The 18123-nt window shown below is 42.5% G+C and overlaps 1 protein-coding gene across 24 annotated transcripts in view; it reads right to left on the reverse strand.

The window, feature by feature from the left end:
• The window catches only part of KHDRBS2 (KH RNA binding domain containing, signal transduction associated 2), a 655851-nt gene that overhangs the window by 505711 nt on the left and 132017 nt on the right, over window positions 1-18123 (reverse strand). For all 24 annotated transcript variants that reach the window (XR_008313984.1, XR_008313986.1, XR_008313983.1 and 21 more), the window contains exon 2: window positions 13602-13729. Coding sequence is in view for 1 of the 24 variants with exons in the window: in XM_053286503.1 (XP_053142478.1) it covers window positions 13602-13729 (128 nt within the window). In the remaining 23 variants the exon portion in view is untranslated. The remainder of the gene's footprint in view (window positions 1-13601; window positions 13730-18123) is intronic.

Consider the following 18123-nt stretch of genomic DNA (forward strand, 5'->3'; position numbering starts at 1 on the left):
AAGGTTAGTTTTATGTCTGGAGCACAGGCAAAAGAAGGATGTAATGCTTAGATTAAGTAATAAATACAGAGTTGTGCTGAGGCAGTGTATTTTACTTCCTTTTAAAGATAATAAGGCTATTCACATGACCAGGCGGGTGGGTGGGTGGAGTGGGGAAGGCTTTGACAACATACCTTCCCGCCAGATGAGCAGCAGACTGCTGCCAGGAGCACATCTCGTGCTTCCAAACAATCTACACTGCTCCAAGCAGCACGGATCTGCAGAGGCCAGGATGACGCGTCATGGCCTCCAGATATAAAGCACGGCAGTGCTTCATCAGCTGCACTGGCTCCCAGGCTGTTTCTGGGCGCAAGTCAAAGTGCTGGTTTTAACCTTTAAAGCCCCAAATGGCTCAGATTACTTGAGAGAGTGCCTTGCCTCATATGTCCCAACCTGGACCTTAAGATCTTCAGAGGCCCTCCTCCGGGTGCACCTGCCAAATGAGGTGAGGCAGGTGGCTACCAGGGAGAGGGCCTTTTCGGTGGTTGTACCCCATTTATGGTATAGCCTTCCCAGTGAGGTTCACCTGGCTTCATCACTTTGTTCTTTCAGATACCAGGTAAAGACCTTTTTGTTCACCCAGGCCTTTAAAATTCAGGTTTTCAGACTTGATCTGATTTTTAACTGTCTGCTGTGCGTTTTTGCATGGGAAAGGAGGAAGGGAGAATAACTGCACATCTGAGGCTTGAGAATCCTTGGCAGTATGTGAGGTTTTCTCACTCACTCACACCCACACCCCACCCCACCACTGCAGGACCGGAGGAGGTGGCGTGCTCGGCTGGCACTTTCAGGAGTTGCTAGAATTGACCTGCTGGAATTGAGTGTGCTTAGCTATCTTTGGTTCCTTCCATCAAGCCTTCTTTCCAAATTCTTCCTCTCCTTTCCACTCTCAGCATAGGCTGGCTACCCAATGACCTCAGCCAGAAAGAGCCAAAGATAGCTAAGCATGCTCTGCCATCTCCTCTGACCAGCCGTAACACTGTGGGGAAGGGGAGGAGATTCTTGATGGCATTGCCAGGGGCCCCCAAACATGAAGGAAGAGAGTGGGGCTCTGAACTTGTGCCCAAAAGTCCATACAAAAAAGGCACCACTGGCTATGTATGTGGCCTATGGTAAACATTTATGTGTTTATTTGCTAAGCAGATACTTTGCCATCTTTTCATTTTAATTGAAACATCATTAATTTGTTTCCAATTGCCTGGAAGTTTGCCTAGGTTGATTGACAGATTAAACCAACTCCAGCATCTGTACAATTCAGCAAGGGCTTCATTTAATTCTTGACAACAGAAATACAAAGGGAGAAAAAGCTTGCAATGCTCCTCTGTCTGGCTGCACTAAATCCTGACAGCAGGATTTCTCTTTACTTAGCACAACCAATCTCCCAATGCCAACTCTATGAAGTTACCACTGTCTATTTTTCTCTTCACACAGACTCACTTAAAATGTTCCTAAGCTCACAACGCATTCCGAAAGCATTTCCAGGGGGTGATAAATGTGCCAACAACTGCTGTGAAAGCAGGATGGATAACTGTCAGGATCCGAGAAGAGAGACATCTAAAAGAGAAGAGATGATGGGGGGAAATCAGCACCATCACTATCTGAGCTCTCCTGGAATGACAGAACAAGGACAGTAAAATACGGCCTTAGAATAAGGGATGGTGGAATTCATTGCCTTGTGTGTATGTGTGTGTGTGTGTGTGTGTGTGTGTATGTATGTGTATAAAATTTTCATGGAATTGTGAGTATAGAAATGAAAAAGGAGTGGCCAGAAGTCTCACAAATTGCACTAAATACGAGAGAAAGGACTTCTAGAGAGGGGATCTCCTCAATGGTTGTGCTGAAACTGAGGAATTTGCACCCTACGCATGTTTACATAGTATCCTTTTTAGTTAACTTTTAGCCTTGTTGTTTTAGACTTCTAATGGCATCTGATTTACCCTTTATGTTCTGCGTCTCCATGCCCTTTTGAATGGATGTTTGTTTTCATCCAGTCCCTGGTTCTGCTGATATTATTGTTTTTTTATTGTTACTGGTTTGTTATTTTTATTATGTGGTTTTATTGCTTTAATTTTCTTGATATTGTTAGCTGCTTCCAGCATTTAGAAGAAGGTGGGATATAAATCCTTGTATAAATAAATATTGTTTAGTTTCCTATTTGCAGTTTGACCTCAGCTAAAGAGAAAGCACAGTGTTCGAAGCAACATGTTTTAAATGCACTGTGCTTTGTGATAGATCTCTTCAGTTTATTTATATATTCAGTAATCCAAAACCTTTGTTTTGAGATGAAAGTTCAGACGCTTTACATTTCACATGTGCTCTAAAAAGAATGGAAAAGCCTTGATCAGAGATGCATCAGGCAGAAATTCATCGGGGCATCTCTAGGAAGTGATTGGGAAAGCTGTTAAATGCCTGCCTGGATAAATCCCTCCCCAGTCCAATGTCCAACTGAAAGACCAAGGCAAAGAATGGGTGCGTGGAGCCTCATTTTTAAAACCATCATCATACACCGTACAAAGTCTTTGTAGCTTATATGGCACAGAAATTAACCTTAATTTCATTTGGTCCAGAATGTGGTGGCCCACCTGCTTATGGGCGCTAGGATATATGATAGTGTGACACCTCTCTTGTGGTTGCTGCATTGGTTACCTATTTACTTCTGGGTCCAATTCAAAGTGCTGGTTCTCGCATTTAAAACCCTTCAGCGCTTAGCACCTGCTTACCTGCAGGACTGCCTCTCCTGGCCAGTTCTGTCCCGGCCTATGAGATCTTCTCAGGTTGCCCTTCTTTTGATCCCTGGTCTCAAAGAAGTCCATAGTACTAGGGCCCGTGGAAGGGCTTTCTCTGTTGCTGCCCCTTCACTTTGGATTCTCCCCCCCCCCCCCCCGATTCAGTCTGCCTCCTCCCTTTCAGCCATTAGGATCTTATTGAAGATGTTTCTTTTCCCCCAGGCGTTTGCCCTTTAAATCTCTCTCTCTCTCTCTCTCTCTCTCTCTCTCTCTCTCTCTCTCTCTCTCTCTCTCTCTCTCAATTTTAAATCTCGGATGCTGTGCTTGCCTGTACACCGCCCTGAGTCTGGATTGGGTGGTATATTAAATCCCTAAATCTCTAAACAAACAAATAAATAAATCTTGCCATTTTTGAGCATGAATGAAAATGGAAATAATCTTAACTCTCATCTCAAACTGAAGGTTTTTGGATTACTGAATTTCCAGGCATTTTAAAAAGAGAGATCTGATTAGATGCTATGGGCAAAGAGCTTACCCATGCTGGTTAAGTAGAGTCTTCCCATTCTTATGCAGTATGCCTCTGGTGTAAAACCTCTGTATTCAAAGGCAATCTGTGCTCACAAAACCTCTGGGTACAAATTAAGGCAAAACCTTAAATACCACCACAAGGCCCAGCCATCTTGCTTCCACCTTGCATTCCCTGGTTTGCCACCTCACTGCTGCCATACGTGCCTTCACAAATCCATTTGTTACCCTGCCCCCTCTGCCTCATACAGCTCGTAAGGACCCTTGTTACCTTGCCAACAGCTTGTGCTTCCTCATAAGCATTCATCCTAGCTTGAATTCTCTTCCACAACCCATTCCCACCTCCTTGTATTCCCTCACAAGTTTATACACCACTCCACTACAACCATAGAAATATGTGCTGGGAGGAAGTACATTTCCCAGATGTCCCCATGCCCTTTCCCAATGTCCCTATGTGAACTCTAAGACCCATGGGCTCTGCTTCCGGTAGAAGAGGCCCTCCCAGTACCAGAAATGTAGTGAACTAAAACTACACCAGAGATGGCCATGGGGGAAGCAGCACCAAGGGGTGCTACAGAATCATTGGGATTGCAATGCCTAATGAACAGTCCTAGTACCCCTAGTAGCCAATACTTGTTTTCTAGAGTTTAGGGGCCAGTTTTTAACCTGCTGCATCTTAGCTACTTTCTGTGCCAGATCTGAAAGGATGGTTTCCCTAGTTGATGCCTGCAAGCTTTCAGGCAGATAGGGCAGAAAATAGATTTTATCACCACGAGACTATTCAGGGCTTATAGTGATAAAATGCTGACAATTCCCCCATTTTAATTATATTAACAGAATTATTGTATTTGTTTATTTACTGTATTATATTTATAAACCACCTAACACTTGACAAAAGGAAAGGTTCTTTGGTAGCAGTTTTCTCCACCATAGAGGCACTCTCTGTAAGTGGAGGATAATTTTCCTTTCTATTGAAAAACTCCTGATTTTGATCAGTATTCATTGGAGAGTACTGTAGTATCTTAAGCCTGGTTTGACAGAAGTTAGGAACATAGGAACATAGGAAGCTGCCATATACTGAGTCAGATCATTTAGCTCAATATTATCTACACAGACTAGCAGCAACTTCTCCAAGGTTTCAGGCAGGAATCTCTCTCAACCCTATATTGGAGATGTCAGGGAGGGAAATTGGAACCTAGATGCTCCTCCCAGAGTGGCTCCATCCTTTAAGGGGAATATCTTACAGTGCTCACACATGTAGTCTTCCATTCATATGCAGCCAGGGCAGACCCTGCTTAATGAAGAGGACAAGTCATGCTTGCTACCACAAGACCAGCTCTCCTCCCATACCTCTCCAGACTAATTACTGCTAGTAATTACAGTAACTACTAGTAATTACAGACTAATTACTATTACTAGTTACTACCCATGCTTCTCGAGATTAATGACATTGTAGGTCTCGATAACTGGGCTGGGTGCATAATTGATCTTCAGACTCATAGAATGCCATCCCCACTTTAGTAGCATCCGTCTCTTTTTCTTTTCTTTTTTTGACAACACATAGTTATTAAGAGATGTTTTAAGTCTGTACACTTGGCAACACTCCACTCAACCCAACAGAGAGATGAGGATCAAAATTGTAAAATTTTCAATGTCCTGTTTTGGCTGAAGTTCTATAAATTACCTATTAAATAATATTATCATGTGAGCTCAAACCAGAAGGTAGAACTTCCTGATTCTGAGCACCAAAAACTTTGTAAAACCTTCAACAAAGATAAAGACACACTCTCCCCACCTGAAAAAACACAATTAAATGAAAGCAATGGATTCATACATATATACCCATACCAAAGAAAGGAGACTTAGCAGATTGTACAAACCATCACACAATATCCTTAATTCCACATGCTAGCAAAAGAATGCTCAGGATCATCCAATGCAGATTAGAGCTCTATGTGGATAGGGAAATGCCGGATGTTCAAGCTGGTTTCAGAAAATGCCGAGGAACAAGAGACATCATTGCTGATGCACGCTGGATAATTAAGCAAGCCAAATAATACGAAAAAGAAGTCAATGAGGCAAGTCTCACGATCAGTGAGACTCGCTGGAAGGGAGTTTGTGGGGAGAGCGGGCTTAGCCCGCTCTCCCCACAGAAGATCAGAAGGCGATCGGAAGGCAGCCCTGGGTGACCCGATTGGTTGCCCACATGACTGCCGGCTCCATCATGGAGATGGCAGGGACTGTGGGGATCGAGGGACGCACGGCCCCGGAAGTTTCAAGATGCCCTGAATGAGCACACGGGCATCCTGGAGAGACCCCCGAGCCTGGAAGGCTGCTTGCAGCCTCCAAGTCGGGGGTCTACCCATTTGTCACCACATGCCGCGGCAACACATGAGCAAAAAGATCGGCAAAAGAGTAAGAAAAGGCTCTATACTTTCTCCTTATTTATTCAATTTATTTGCTGAACATATACTAAGAGAAACTGGATTGGAAGAAGATGAGTGTGGTTTTAAAGTTGGAGGAAGAAACATGAATAACCTGTGCTACACTGATGACACCACTCTGATAGTTGAGAATGAGGGTGATATGCAAGCTCTACTAATGAAAGTCAAGGAGCACAGGGGGGAAAATGGGACTACAACTAAATGTAAAGAAGACTAAACTAATGACAACAGGTAGAGCAACCAGCCTCAGAATTGATAATGAAGACATTGAAGTGGTGGATAGTTTCTGCCTTTTAGGACTGACCATCAACAGTAAAGGATCCAGCAGTCAAGAAATACACCACAGACTAGCATCTGGTAGGGTTGCGATGAAGGCCTTGGAAAGGCTATTTAGATGCTGTGACGTGTCTTTACCTACAAAGATTAGAATCGTTCAGACAATGGTTTTCCCAATGACACTCTATGGATGCGAAGCAGGAAAGAAAAAGCATTGACACTTTTGAATTTGGTGCTGGAGAAGACTTTTGAGGATACCATGGACAGCCAGGAAAACAAACAAATGGATTATAGAACAAATTAATCCAGAACGTTCACTCGAGGCACAAATGACGAGGCTCAAACTATCATACTTTGGACACATTATGTGAAAATCCATCTCCCTTTAGAAGTTCATAATGCCAGGGAAAGTTGAAGGAAAAAGAAGAAGAGAATGACCAGCAGCAAGGTGGATGGACTCAATTACAACAACAATGAATGCACCACTGAGAGACCTTAAAGGCCATGTTGAAAAAAGATGATCCTGGAGAGAATCTATCTATGTGGTTGCCAAGAATCAACGCCAACTTGACGGCCCTTAATCAATCAATCGATCGATCGATCAGTCAGTCAATCAATCAATCAATCCATGGATCCAGTAATAGTGACAGTATGATCTGACCTCATGATTATTCAGCAGTGAGTAATGACACAAGAAGAAGCAGGTAATTTGTGTTCACTTTAAATCTGTAGTTTGTTTTTTCTTAAACACACACACAAAGAATAATGATCATTAAAAATAACAATTTTTTTAACCATGTCCAAAACTAGATTCTCTGCCCAGAAATTTTCCATAAACCTCAGTTTCCTGCTTGTTTTAATTTGGCCAATATGTGAATGCACACCCTCTATTCCGGAGGAGATTTGAACAAAAAGCCGGGTGTGAAAAAATTCCAGGAAGCCACTTGCTAGAAATTGCCAGGATTTTCCCTCCCAACTTTGGCTTCATAATTCTCAGTGGGCAGATTCAGTTATGCTGTTAGCTAACTTTCCTATAGTTTTTTCCCTTTTATTATGGGGATTTCAAACATCACTAGGTTGATGTTTTTCAAGCCAAACAGAAGGCACCAGTCCCATATGTACCTGAATTGAGGGGAATGCTAAAAAGACGTCAAACATTTAGAAATATACATTATATGTGTTTTTAAAAGGTCGCAAGAACTTTGAAACCTCTTTTTAGGAGTTAAAAACTAGAACTGCTGTATCTCAGACATTTTGCAATGGATTTGCACCAAATTTAGAGGGGTGGTGTCCCTTACCCCCTAGTCAATGTGTGCATGATTTCAGAGGGATTGCGTGGATATTATAAGCAATCAAATGTTCAGGGCTTATAATGGCAGAATGTTGAAAAGACTCCTCATCTTAACTACTATACTGGCACAACTGTGCCAGTATAATTTTATGAATTACTGCTTAGGCAAAAGTAAAGCACAGAATGCATTATGTGTTGTGGCCTCTTACAAATGGCAAATGATGTTTCATTTGATAGTGTGACAATACTACTGTGGTGCACATCAAGATAAAAATAAAACAAAGTTTTCATTCTTTCTCTTACAGACACGTTTGAAATACATCACATGAACCCTTAGTGTTCTATACACTTTGGCCAGGATCCAAAGAGGCGATCTGCACTGCATAATCTATTTGTAGCTGCTCTCTCCTTCTATGCCCCAAGAGGAGAATCCATTTCCCTTTCACACAGTAGCAGAACTAATATACCCAACTGAGTATCAGGATTTCATGCGATCAGTGGCAGAACAGAAGGCTGTGGTTCAACTCAAGTGATGCAGAAAGCAGAATAAGTTCAGTATGAACTGTGTTCAGAAGTTTGGGTCACTAAATTCAACTAATAGTTATTCTGTTTAATTTCATTTATGTGCACCTTCTTCCACTGTGAAGTTCAAAGCAGCACATTTACTTACTTATGTTTATATAATGCCCTTCATCCCAGGGTCTCAGGGCAGTGAACAACAAATTAAGCACAACAAACTAAAACAAACAAAAAATCATTAAAAACACAGTTAATATTCAACACACACAGAGCTACAAAGCCAACTGAAAGGAAGTCAGAGTCAGCTATTCACTGCTCAAAGGCCTGAATGAAAGAGGCAGTCTTCATTCGCCTCTGAAAGACTAAACTGGGAGCCCTGTAGATATCTGAGACTGAATCCCACAGCTTGGGTACAATCACCGAGAAGGCCCTGTCCTGCAAGGTCAACAAACAAGCTTCAGCAGACATCGGAAGGTGGAGCAGAGCCTTCACAGCTGACCTAGTCAGGAGGGTAGTCATTTAGTGCTTTAAAGTAATAACCAGCACCTTGAATTGTACCCAGAAACAGATAGGCAGCCAAGACAATGTCTTCAAGATCAGTGTGATATCCACTTTGCAGATGGCTCCAGATATCAGTCTGGCTGCTGCATTCTGAACAACCTGTAGTTTCCGAATACTTTTCAAGGGTGGCCTAAGTAGTGCGCAGTGCAATAATCCAAATGTGATGTGACAAAAGCATGTGTAACAGAGGCCAGATCAGCCTTCTTGAGGAAATAAGTTGTGGAAGGCAACTAGCCACTGCTACCACCTGATTCTCTAAGAGCAGGATTGGATCCAGGATTCATATATAAGGTGCCCAGAGATGGTTTCCCATCCAGAAATTGACCAAACCAAAACTTGTGCAGTTTCAGCAAGCATACTGAAAGGAGATCATGCCCTGGGTACAAGGATTTATATCTTTGCTCCTTCCTAGACTGTAGATCTCTCTTTTTCTTCTACAGATTAAGCTTCAAATTTTGCTCAGGAGCCAAATCTAATTGCTCTGTAAATTCCCTTTAGGAATCACCAAAAATTCCTCTTTCGCTTATAGTTGAAAGCAAGTATCCATATTATTCTGGAAGTTTTCATAGTATTTCCTCCACCCCCGCCTTAGAAGTACCAATTTATGAACCCTTCCACTGAATAAATTAGATTGTAGAGTTGCCCAACACAGTAACCACTCTTCTATTCTTAAGAGACCTACATAACAAGCAGCAGCAAATTTGTACCACTGCTCAAATTGACAGAAATGTTTCCTAATGTGCATTTCTCATTAATGTAAAACCTCATTAAAGTAAATGATAGTTAATTTAAGCACACACTGTATTTGAAGAGATGGCTTCATTTATCTGCAAAATATATTTTAACTTGTAATGCTCTCTTCATCAAACAGCGCTCTGAACCATTAGAATAGCGTATTAAACTCCTGCTAAAAATTTCAGGAAAGCTGCAATATTGGTGCAAAATAGTAATGCCCCTCAAATGCTCAAGACAGCAACAATCTCACAGCACATCTCTGCTTTCCAGAAGAGTGAGGCAGTCGGAGCATTGTAGTTTTCTGGCAAGGTGTGTTAGCTTTCTGGGGCTCAAAGATGTTTTAGGGATCTACCAGGTGGTGCTCAGAAGACCATGAAGGAGGGTGGATTAAGAATCTTAATGTGAGGGAACTGTACGTTTTCACTAAGGGAAGAGCATGTTTCTTCCTGGCGAGGCCCGCCTGGAAGTCCACAAAAATCTGGTGTCAGCTCCAGTGGCAATGTGCAGGAGGTAATCCCTTTCCTTCCCTAAATAACTGCCCTGAGCCATTTTTTGGAAGGGCGGTATAGAAATCAAATGAATGAATGAATGAATATGGATGCATACTCATGGCAGCTTCTCACTGCTCTCTCACTCTCAGCATTCGAGTACACAACCAAAAGTGCAGAAAGAGAGCCTTTTCTCCTGAGGCAATCCTGCACCAACCCTGGGAAGCAAATTGCTCAGGCTACACAACCTATATTGATCCTGCAACCCCCTATATTCATAATCACACTAGAGATGGGCAAGTGACAACCTGGGGGCTCAGTCCTGTTTCCAAAGGTTTCCATCTGGCCCTCAACTTATCTCCCAATCCCAACCTCCCCTCTGTTTGAGGTGTACCTCAATTGCTTTCTCTCATGCAATGCCAAAAGAGCCAGCTGATGTATATGACTAGCAGCATTAACATATTTTATACAAATAAACAGAATAAACATTGGTTCTGTCCACAGATGGATCCAAGACACAGACCCATCTTTAATCCCATCTTCCCCATGTCAATGGCAAAAAAACCTTTGGAAAAAGCCTTTCCCTTCTTTGCCTCGGTTGCCAAGTTCTGTGGGTGATACAAGATACAGGAAATGACAGTGAGCAGCTGAAGTGTATATAAAGGGAGAACTGCTGCTGTTCACACAAACAATGGAAAATGTCCTTTGCCAATGTCTCAGATGAGTCAGTGGGCAAAGTCAATGTTGTGGCCTCTTCAGTCTTTGTGTAACCAGGGTGCTTAGCTTTAGCCAATGCACCTGCTTTTAAACAAAAGAAAGCTGGGATGGGGGGAGATAGAAGGAGGGAACTACAACCAAACAAATAAGTGTTTTTTGGAGAGAGAGAAAATGGTGGTCAGCAGTCGAGAGGCCAATGGTCACTCAGGAGCAGGAAGAGATACAAGGAGAAGGGGAAAGAACAAAGAGAGAGAGAGAGAGAGAAGAACAAGAGAAGACAGAAAGAAAAAAGAAGAAAACAAAACAAAGTGCAGGGAGCATCTGGGCTCCACCGCAACAACATATCACCTTTTAGAAGAGATGGGTCCTCATGACATCATTAATGTGTCCTAAGTCAAGTATTTCAACTGACTGTAGAAAAACCTGGTTTTAATCTACATTTTCCTGACCATTCCCCTATTATTAATACCTTGTATGGTTTCTCTGATTTAATATATTGATCAGTACATCTATTTATTATTTATGCTATTGTTTTTATTTAATTGTATATTTAGGTGTTTAGTTTATTTAGTTGTTTTTAGTTGTATAGGAACCAGGGAAAATGATAAATGGGCAGGACCTAGAAGGATTATTTCCCCTCAGAAAAAACAATAACTCAGGACCCCCTCAGTTAGGGAAAAATCCCCTAAGAAGGGCTACATTTTGCTTAGATCAAAACATTAAAAATGGGGCATCAGTGGGAAGGGAAACAACAGAAACTGTGCCCTTCAGTGTGTACAAACTATGGAACTGGTAAGTGCTGAATGAGCACATCTGATCACCAAAATAATTACAGAACACACATGCCCTTAAGTACCGATGTTACAGAATATTACACATTGAGGAGGAATGCAGAAATGCCATAACAAGCAATGCTCCAACCACACATATTTCTAGTGCCTTTACTTTGTGGATGATTACCTTATATCAATTTTATATTCACAATTCATGAAAGGTAAATGCCAGCTTGGAATCAATGCACCTCTCTCTCTTTCTCTCTCTGTCTCTCTCTTTACACCTCTCATTTGGGTCGATAAGCTTTTTTACCCATTGTAATTTATTGCTGTTGCTGATGAAAGAATCAAGTGAAAAGTGGAGAGTGTAATCAAAGCTAATAGTGGGGCCAAATACCATGTGACAATAAATCAGCAGGAAAAATTGCACTAGAGATAAATGGAGGTGTTTACCATTTCAGTCTGAACACCACCAGAACAACAACTATTTGTGTAAAATACAAGGCTACATGGGGGAAGCAGCCTTCTCTAACTTGATCTAAAAAATACTACCTTCTGCCTGGCGCTTTGTTATGCAGATCTGTGTTGAGGAATTTTGGACTGGGAAAGCAACCATTTTCTAGACTTGCTTTCTTACTCAAAGCAAGAAAATGTAAATTTCCTTTCAATTCAAGGTAAGTAAGGGGGAGAAATCAAATTATTGTATGACAGGTACTGTGGCAAACAACAGATGGATTTTCAGAGGCGGGTTTATTAAACAGATAATCTTCAGTTTAAGATTAAATTCCTAAAATTAAGAAAGGCACATGAACTCTAAATCTGAGCCCAACTAGATGACAAAGGTAATCTAATCCAGCATCCTGCTTCTCACAAGAACTTGAAGGCATTATCCTTTCTCACTTTCTTCCGCATGTTGCCTCTGACCCTGAAGGTTCAGCCATCATGACTAACAGCCAGTGAGAGACGGGTTGCTATTGTGGACACCTTTTCTTCAGAAGCAGAAAGGTTATTGTGTTAGTCAAATTAAAGGATACTGGCTGCCCTCCTATTCTGCCAAATTTGTTTAAAGGATGAGCCAGCTTATTAACTGGACAAAGAAGCACCATTTAAAGTGGTGGCTCTTCTATATTTAGCAGCGGGAGAGCAACTGTATCTATTCAGCCCCAGCACAGCATCTCTCTAGTAGCTTTTGATTTCTACCTTAAGTTTATATATGAACCCTTTGGGGCAGGGAATCCTGTTGTTGTTGTTATATCATCTTTATATTTAATTATCTTAGACGTGCCCTTCACATGTGTGGCAGAGATCACATGTGAGGCGGAACTCTCACAAGAGTTCCAGACACGCTGGCAGCCAGCAGTTTGGACGGGTGGTGGAGCCGCGTGCGCGGCAGGAGGAGGTTGGCCAGCTGGCTGACTCAGCTTTGCCGGAGGAGAGGGGCCAGTTTGGGTGGGCGGTGGAACCCCACGCACGGCAGGAGGTGGTTGGAGGAGAAGTGGCTGCTGCCAGGCCAGCTGGTGGAGCGAGGCAAAACAATTGCCAGTGGGCTGAGGGGGATAAGCGATGGGACGGGGGAAGAAAAGAGCCATGGTGGCTGGTGGAGGCACACCGGCGAGAGGAGGCGGCCGGCCAGAGAGCAGAGTACGGACAGGTGAGAGAAAGAGGCGTCAGGAAAAATGGTGGTGGGGAAAGCACCGAGGACGGGTGGGTGAGAAGAGGTGGTGGCGGGGAAAGCAGCAAGGACAGACGGGCAAGATAAAAAGGTGGCGAGGAAAGGGGGGAGCGGCAGGGAGAGAAAGTGGTGATGGGGGAGCGGTGGGGAGAGAAAGCGGCGGGCAGGCAGGTGGCCCAAAATGGGCCGAGAATGGGGGGAAACCCAAGGGGGAGAGGGCCGAGAACAAGAGGCAAACTAGAAGCACAGATGTTCTGCACCCGGCTGCGCTGGTTATCATTACTATCATTATTATTATCATATTTATATTTACATTTATTTATTTAATTTATTTAAAATATTTCTATACCACCCAAAACTTTCATTTCTGAGCAGTTTACAATTAAAATCATTTAAAACATTAAACCACTCTGATAACGTTTTTGTTAAAAACAATGATGATGATGATGATGTAACAATTTTCCATGTTCATGACAAACTGGAACAATCCACCAAGCTTTGCTCCTGCAGAAACTCTCTTGAAATAACAAGACGTCTGCTGGAACAGTATATTGCTAAGTTTCTCTGAACTCAAAATCCACCCTTATTGAAGTAAAAGGCAAAACTCCCATTGATTTACACTAGGCCATACTCAATGTGTGTTCTCCTGAAATTTGATTTTAAAGATTTATCTCAGGCTTACGGAAAACAATTCAGAAGCATGAATGCATTTTTAATTCCATTTGTTTAAACGCCATGAGAAAGCATTTTCAGCATAGTATCTAATTATAACCATAACTCCAATCATCTATCAAGATAGCATACAGTGTCTTGTATTATATAGTTATTACAATACCTTTGGATACTGTTTGACAGGAATCAATACTCTTTCTGACAGTTTTATATTTTTGTTGCTGATGACATCAAGGTATTTTTTCTCTTCATCTTCCTTTTTCTCATCAGAGCTTTGGAACTTTTCAATTTCTGCAAAGAGTGAACAAGAAGAATGCAAAATCAGATTGGTATTTTCTTTGATGTAGGATTATTTTCATATTGGAAGTTATGTTGTTAAATGAAATGAAAACACACTCAGACATTTTAAAAAACAAACACCTGTTTTACACCTTAAGTTGCAGCATTCCTTTCAACTGCGCCAGGATCTGTGATCCAGTAATAATAATAAGGCTTTACAATAGCATATGTAGAACACTCGTCATTGGCTTAACTCTGTAGCCCTTTTCAGACACTGAGGCTATTCACACGTGCATGCAAAACCAGGCTAAGGGAGCGCAGCCCAGTTTTGCCATGGTTGGCAGACTCGACGGGGGGTCCCCATAATGCACCACACACTTGCACGGTGCATTATTTGAGCTCCAGGGGGTGCTGCACTGCATCCTGGCACCCTGGCCCTTGGAGCTACCAGCAGCAGCTGGTGCTCATGTGGGCAGGCGATCTGCCCACCCAGGGACGGGGGATAGATTGTCTGTAGGGAGTTAAGTGCTTTCAGGCTTCCTCCCCAGAAACCAGGTAGCCCTTTCTCACTGCTCATGAGAAAGGGCTCACTATATTGTTATTGCGTTCAGAGAAAGGGCTTACTATGTTGTACATGTACATGTTCTGTGTGAATGATTACCTGCATTCATTTTAAAAATGAACATGGGTACAGGTCCCTCAGAAGCCCTATTCACATGTTATGTTCAACACTCATACAATCTGTTTATAGTGTACACAGGTGTAGCTCTTCAAGTACAGCTGTTCACATGTTACATTGAACACAGATGCAGCAGTACACCCCCTATCAGTATCCTAAATTTGTGGGACCTATACCCAAGTTTACTTTTAAAACGAACCCAGGTGCAGCCATTCACTAATTTATTTATTTTTAAGTATGCGTGTATAGGCATCTGAATACAGGTACAACATAATGTCCGAACAGGGTTTAATGCAGATCTATACCTGTGTACACTGTACATTGATTGAACAAGTACTGAATATAGCATGTGAATAGGGCTCATGTCAGAGCTAGACCAGGGCCACCAATAGCTCTCTCCAAATTCAGATCTGGAGTGGTAGGCCTCGTGTTCACTTGTTAAAGAGCTGAACGAGGAACATGATTGAAAAGTGCTTTAATCAGGCAAGGCCAGAAGACCTGGCTCATAATATTTATACCAGGCCTGGCCAATGCAGAGGCTTTATATTTCCTGCCAGTTGCAGGAGCCAATGCTATGCCAGCAGCCTGTCCTCATTTGTGCCTAAAGAAAGTGAAGCACATATTGATGCAAACAGTTCACTCAACTAGGTTACAATCTCAGACTATGAAGTTAACACTGTGCTCCTGTTAATTTTACATGGAATGGACAGTTTTGAAAATGCTCATTTAATGAAATATACCAAACTTACTAAACAAAGTATATTGAACAGACCTGAATTTATTCAGCTGGGCTATCTCCAGGTTTCAGAGAGGCCTCAACAAACTGCCTTCCATGGATCCCTTTGTCCCTGGGTGGGCCCTGAGAGAATGACTCCACCACCACTACACAAAGGCTAAGGCCTTAGGTAGTCTCTCAGGGGTTAGCAGCAGACTCTTCTGAGGGCTTGTGCTCTGCTCTCAGCAGCTGTCTAACAATGCCAACCCCTGACCTAAACACCCATTCTCAAATTTCTTGTTGATTGAATACCACACAACAAACGGAGCATCTGGAACACAGGTTAATACCATCCCTGGAGGGAAATTTAGATGCCATTTCACACAGCAGTTCTTGCCCTGTAGAGGCAGTATGTCTCAGGATACATTCAAATTAAAATATTTTGAAAGACTCCTCATTTATTCTAGCAAATGTTTTCTCTATGTGAGTGGAGAGGACAGAGGGGGATTTTCCACAGATATTCCGATCTCCATGGCTGCCTTTGTAATAACATGGTTGCTAATGTTAGCGTTACAGAAACACTCACCGGCTCTGGCAGTGCAGCAAGAAGGTGACAGGAAATAGAATAATAAACAGTGGTGGCACCAGGAAAAAAAGGGGCAAAGTGCATTTTTCAGTGGTCAAGCTGTGCCCCACATTAGATTTCTGAAGCAGAAATGGGGAGGCAGATGGGGGAATTACTTTTCTGAGGTGGGGCTTGCACCTTTGCCCCCCTTCTGGAGCTGCCCTTGATAATAACAGGCTTGCCTTGTAACACTTAAGCACTTCATAGCAGAGGTGTCATTCTTTTCAGGTGCCAGCCCATATGCCAAGGAGTCTGTGACTTGCCTAAGCTCTCTCACTGTGAGTGCCATATCCACTTATCTATGACAGGTAGCTCTGTATGTGAATTGAGTATTGTCTGGGAGACATTTGTTTCACAAGTATACAATGGAGTATTTCTCTCCAGGTGACATCTACTAGTTCTTCTGTTGGTGACCATCTTGTGGGGGTATCTTTAGATGCAATGCAGCCAGAAGCCTTTTAAATCACTGACCTCATCCCCCCATGCTTAGAAGCAGATTATGTTTCTTGGGACAGCTTAGTCCAGTAGATATTTGTACAGTGTTTGTCTGGGTTCTCCACCAAACTCTGTGATGACTTGAATTTCTTTAGTGTTTTTCAGATCAGATAAATATTATGAAATAGGGGTATATTTTCCAGAAAGCAATCATGTTTTTTCATTAATGGAGGAAAATATGTAGTTGATTTTTTGGTTCTGCATGTGGGGAGGGGTGGGACTCTCCATTAAAAAGAGTCAATCAACTAGAGAATGACAGGAACGTTGCATCTAAAGGAGAGACAAACAAATAAAGACCAAAGGCAGTCTCCTTTATTATAATTCTGTAATGACCAGCCTCCCCTCCCTCTAAAAAGTTAACAGGAGGTGAACCCTTGTCTTGACTGACAGGCTGGTAACCTCCAGGGTTTGACCAATCAGTCCAACAGGTGGGTGGGCCATGAGAGCTGCAGGGGAGAATTCTTGGAACAAGAAAGGAAGTCAGGGCAGAGAGTGCTGACTAGCATGAGGTCAGATGCCTCATGGCTGGAGGCTGCAGGGTAATCTCTCAGGATGGGAGATCTTCAGGAGGCTTGATTCTCATTAGGAGTTCAGTGAGTCAAGGAAAGGGGAAGCCAGGACTTTGTGGCTTTGGGAACCCAGTTTAGGGAACAGTTTGTGTAGTCAGACTTTGCATCAGGAAATTTATTCTGATTTGTGTGTGCTATGCATTTCCTAAATATCTGTTATTTGCAACTAAGTAACTAAATTTTAAACTGTGCTGCCTCAGAATAATTTGGGGTGTTTTTGAAGCATTCTTGTAACCAATTAAGAATGTTTAAGTGTTTCTAAAAAGTTAAAAGCCTTAGACAGAACCAGTCTATAGTAATGGAATAAAAGTTTTTTTCTTTGTTCTTTACCTTTTACAAGCCTCCAAGAGTGGTTATTAACCCAGTGGTGGTGGTGGTGGTGGTGGGGGCGATAAAGGGGATTTCTCTGGTGCAAAACATGTCTCAAAGATAGCTTGGCCAAATTAACAATTAACAATTAGTTGTAGTAGGGGTGTGCAAACAGGTTCGAATCTGAACTGGTTTAATATCAAACTGGTTCAGTTCGAAGGTTTAGGGTCGAGCCAAACCACCCCCAGCTCGGCTCAACCCCAGACCAAACACACACACACCCCAGTTTGGGGGTTTGTCAAACATTTTTTTGTGGGGGGAGGAATTCTTTTTTAACTTACTCCCTTCAGGGGGTTTCTCCAAGGTGGTGGTGGTGGGGGGTCCACGGAGGTTCCCCCTCCCTCCGACAGCCTTCATTTTTGTAAAAGTCACCTGGTTCAGGCATCTTCGGCCTTTTCCGGGCCTGTTCCCCAGTGTGACAGGCATTTTGGAGGCCACCATGCCTGCGCAGTGGGACCCTATATGGCTGGGTCATGACCAGTTTATACATGCTGCAGTAGAAACTTGTTAATAAATATAAGCTTTGTTATCAGATTTCTCAGCTATGTCATAAAAACTAATTATAGTGAATAAATGGTAGCACCCCCCAATATAATCAAGAGCCTGCTGAAATGACCTAATCATAATTGCTCACATTTATGGGCTTATGAGTATCTGTTTATGTATATTTGTTGGTTTCATGGAAGCCTTATGGACGTCATTTTCAAAAGAGGAGAAAATAACTTGCCTTCTCTTATATAAACATGAAGGTGTTTTGTTTTTCTCCCCCCTCCCCTTTACCCAAAGTGTGCTGCTGAGATTGCATTGGAGACTTTGGTAATGCTTCTCACCTACTTAAGGAGATCAGGTAATGAGCTTGGCCCTGCTGAGCTGAATGTATGCACAGCAGGAAACTTTCTGGAAAAGCTGAACTACTTTAAAGAAGATAAAATGAGGGTAACCTAGAACAGTGGT

The sequence above is a fragment of the Hemicordylus capensis genome, chromosome 1 (assembly GCF_027244095.1).
Source record: "Hemicordylus capensis ecotype Gifberg chromosome 1, rHemCap1.1.pri, whole genome shotgun sequence".
In the NCBI taxonomy this organism is placed as follows: Eukaryota; Metazoa; Chordata; class Lepidosauria; order Squamata; family Cordylidae; genus Hemicordylus; species Hemicordylus capensis.